The 4,130-nt window shown below is 37.9% G+C and overlaps 1 protein-coding gene across 1 annotated transcript; it reads left to right on the top strand.

The window, feature by feature from the left end:
* The first annotated feature begins 539 nt into the window (after nucleotides 1–539).
* Nucleotides 540–2,198, top strand: crygm3 (crystallin, gamma M3). Its single transcript, XM_056251872.1, has 3 exons — nucleotides 540–601; nucleotides 876–1,115; nucleotides 1,862–2,198. Exons 1-3 carry the CDS (start codon nucleotides 593–595, stop codon nucleotides 2,135–2,137), a joined length of 525 nt encoding a protein of 174 aa, XP_056107847.1. The 5' UTR covers nucleotides 540–592; the 3' UTR covers nucleotides 2,138–2,198.
* Nucleotides 2,199–4,130: the final 1,932 nt, after the last annotated feature.

Here is a 4,130-nt window from a genome sequence, read left to right as displayed (position 1 = left end):
CAATTCTCAAAGAAAAACTATTGACAACAGACAAGTCATTTTCATTATGACTGCCAACACATTTAAACAATTCTATTATAAGGTTTTATAGCAGACACATTTCTAGATGAAACCTTGGTCATTTGGTCAAAGACTGAATTTTAAGATCAGTGTATTAATGGGAGAGCATATAGAGTCCTGTGTTTTAACCATACATGGTAACAAAATAAATTATGTTTCAGTATATCACACGCTAATGTAATGAAATGCAAATGTGAAAATTATTAACTAACATAAGTATTTTTTAAGTACTTGAAAAATGTTTGGTACTTTCAGAAATTTGTCAAACTTGGTAACTCTTGCCTGACCCGATTTCTGTAGCCCTTTCACGCTCGTTTGCTGTCTCTCTCTCGCTCTCTTTCTTTCTGTCTTTCATTCTGTTTGTTTCATGTTGGCTGTGATTGCACAATTTAAATTAACAGAAATCACAGACCTGCTTGATCATCAGGTTCCAGGGTATTTGAATGACAAAAACCATTATCAGCCTATAAAGTATAAAAGGCAGCAGTTAGACAGACAGTAGCTGGACAGAATCCCACAAAGAATAGCAAACATGGGCAAGGTATGTATTTGGTATAGCTGTCAAAAACAGCAAAAACCTCTATGATATGGTTAAATTCAAAGATTTTTTATTTATTGTTGAATGTTGAATTCATAAATATGTTTTAGGTTTATTTTATTGAACATTTGCTGCATACACAATCTCTAAATAAACATACCTGGTCTGTAATGCAAGCAACAACAACAACAACAACAAAAAAGCCAGTTACTTCAATTATTTAAGGTTACAGTGAGTCCATCAACTTATATTTAAATATACAAACTTTTCTTGGTAGATTATCTTCTACGAGGACAGGAACTTCCAGGGTCGCTCCTATGAGTGCAGCAGTGACTGCGTTGACATGTCTACCTACCTCAGCCGCTGCAACTCCTGCAGAGTGGAGAGCGGTTGCTTTGTGGTTTTTGACCGTCCTAACTTCATGGGAAACCAGTTCTTTATGAGGAGGGGCGAGTATGCTGATTACATGCGCATGGGAATGAGTGATGGCATCAGGTCCTGTCGCATGGTTCCTCAGGTAACACCTTTAAAAAAAAAAGAGTGATTACAAGATTTTTCCATTTTTACTTTCTGCACTGTGATTGGCTGGATTAGTTCCACCTTGTTGCATTGCACGTATTACAAGATCAAGTGGCAATAATATCAAACAGGTTTGGAAATATCGCAGCGTCTGTGATTGCTCGAGACAGGGTCAGATCACATCGCTGACCTGTTCATACTTAATGATCAGTCAATGACCAGTCAAAAGTCATTTAGTTGTGAGCTTGCTTTAACCAGCATTCAATGCCAGTCCCAAAATGCAAACGTACCTTATGCTGGTGATCAGCAATGCCAACGCTATCTCACGACCAATTCGTCCGAATTTGACGAGTGATTAAAAGATGGCTAATTCGTACGAATTCGTACGACCTCATTCGTACAAATTTGTACGATTTGTCTAAACCCACGTGATGGGTAGGTTTAGGGGCGGGGTCAGGGGTAGGTCATTCGTACGAATTCATACGAATTGGGCAACTCGTCAAATATGTACGTTTTAGCAAAAATCGTACTAATTCGTACGAGTGAGGTCGTACGAATTGTTACGAATTAGCCATCTTTTAATCACTCGTCAAATTCGGACGAATTGGTCGTGAGATCGGGTTGGCAATGCTGAATTTTTCAGCATGGATTAAGTTTTATGAGTCAGTGCATTTGAATCAGAGTGTGCTGAATTATACATGCACTAAATCAGACTGAATTAAAACAATTATTTTCAATTTACAGTACAGGGGATCCTATAGTATGAAGATCTATGAGAGGGAGAACTTCGGAGGTCAAATGTACGAGCTGACAGATGACTGCGATTCCTTCCTGGACCGTTTCCGCATGTCTGACTGCCAGTCCTGTCATGTGATGGACGGCCACTGGCTCATGTATGAGCAGCCCCACTACAGAGGAAGGATGATCTACTTTAGGCCCGGAGAGTACAGGAGCTTCAGGGATATGGGATACAGCAACGTCAGATTCAGCTCTGTTAGAAGAATCATGGACTTGTGTTAAATTCACGGTTTAAAAACATAAATGATAATATAAGTATAAACAATAAAATTCTCACAATGCATTTATGTTGTTGTCTGTTGTTTTGGAGTATATACAAAGCTTATCCTTTTTACTTGTATATACCACCAGTATAAAAAACAGTGGAAAATACAACATATTTTATAGCATCAATTACAGTTTTTTTCAGTCGCTAACAAGCGTTTGTCCAACCAGTTGTCACATTTTCAAAACTCTAAACACAATTAGCACAGCATCGGTCTTTTGTGGCCATACCATTCACAAATTTCATGTCGTTTTCACACAATATGCAGTCAGTGAACACATTTCCACAATACTTAGATTTTCTTAACAGACAAGCTATACCTCCCTACAAAATTATGGATTGTTTCTGTAGTATTTACAAATGTTAACACACACCATCCCACAATAGCAAAAACAATATTCCAAACCTTAGATACAGTATAAAAACCTCTGCTTCTGCAATGATATTAGTTCTAAAACAATATATCTCAGCTCAGTTTTTCTCAATCGATTTGGTACATTTCTCCAAACTCAGGTAACTGCTCTCCAAACAGTTAACACAGCAAACTAAACACACGCTTGTGTTGGCGAAACAGCTAAGTATTCACTGCACAATGAAACAGTATTTTATTCTAGTAATGCATTTATTAAAAATCAATATTAACATCAAAACTAAAAGTGTGTTCTATGTTGATTTGATAACAAATTCAGCTGAAGATACACAAAGAAATAAATGCAAATACATGTTTTTCATTAAGTTCTTTAATGATGAGTCCAGGTGTATTACAATGAGTTGTCACCCCACAAAAAAAAAAAATGCAAATAAGTACATAGGTTTAAAAAAAAAAAATGCATTTATTGAATCAATTAATTTATTGATCATGCCTCTCAATTACATCTGGCCAGAGAATTTCATCAACATCACAGCAAATGTTTTCACGAGTCATGCATCGTGGGAAAAAACGCATTGAATGCTGTATCCATCCTTGACATGCTTGTGCCCCAATATCTCCACAGGCCTCTTCCATCGCTTGAAGACTTAGTTTGTTGTAAGGGTTGCTGTCATGTACTTTCCATCTCCAAGAGGAGAAGAATTCCTCAATTGGATTCAGGAAAGGAGAATATGGTTGAAGGAACACCATCCTGAAACGTGGGTGATTCTCAAACCACTCTCGCACATAGTGCTGAATGGTGGAATTGGACATTGTCCCAAACAACTACAAAATTCCGCACCATTTGCTCCTGATCACCCTGCGGAAAGAGGATTTCATTGAGGAGATTTAAAAAATGTAGGAGCCTTGCTGTGTTGTATGGTCCCAAGACAGCATTGTGTGCCACAACACCAGTTGTAGAAATTGTGGCACAGAGAGTGATGTTGCCTCCTCGTTGTCCAGGGACATTGACTGTAGCACAACGGCCGATCACATTTCTCCCTCTTCTCCTTTTTTTGTGAAGATTGAAGCCTGCTTCATCAATATACAGGTACCCATAATGAGTTGCACTGCTATCCAACTCCAAGATTCTCTAGAGTAAAAAGAACACAAGGTACAATACAGTAAGTGAGTGTTTTACAGTAATGGCATTGATTGCAGTCAATACTACTGTGAAACTGTTGCTGAAGTTTGAGTTCACACTTTGACGCAGCAGTATACATAGATATGCCTAAATCTTTTCACTTACAGTAGCATGGAATAGTTTGACACATACTTCAAATTCAGAAAAATATATATCTTTGTTTTGACAATAAAAGTGCAGTAATTGGGTTGCACATACTTGAACAAACTGGAATCGCAACTCCTTCACTCTAACGGAGTTCCTCTCAAAGGGCACTTTGTATACTTGCCTCATTCGGATTGAATTTCTCCTTAGAACACGATAAATTGTGGAGAGACTGCATTGGTGGATATTGTGGAACAGTTGATTGTCCTGTGTTATTCTTTGCTGAATTTCTTTGAGGCGGAGGGTGTTGTTC

This window comes from Rhinichthys klamathensis, unplaced genomic scaffold (genome assembly GCF_029890125.1).
Source record: "Rhinichthys klamathensis goyatoka isolate OS25496 unplaced genomic scaffold, OSU_Roscu_1.1 h1tg000090l_1, whole genome shotgun sequence".
Classification (NCBI taxonomy): Eukaryota; Metazoa; Chordata; class Actinopteri; order Cypriniformes; family Leuciscidae; genus Rhinichthys; species Rhinichthys klamathensis.
Note: the sequence above shows the minus strand (reverse complement) of the source record. Positions and strands in the feature narration are given on the sequence as shown.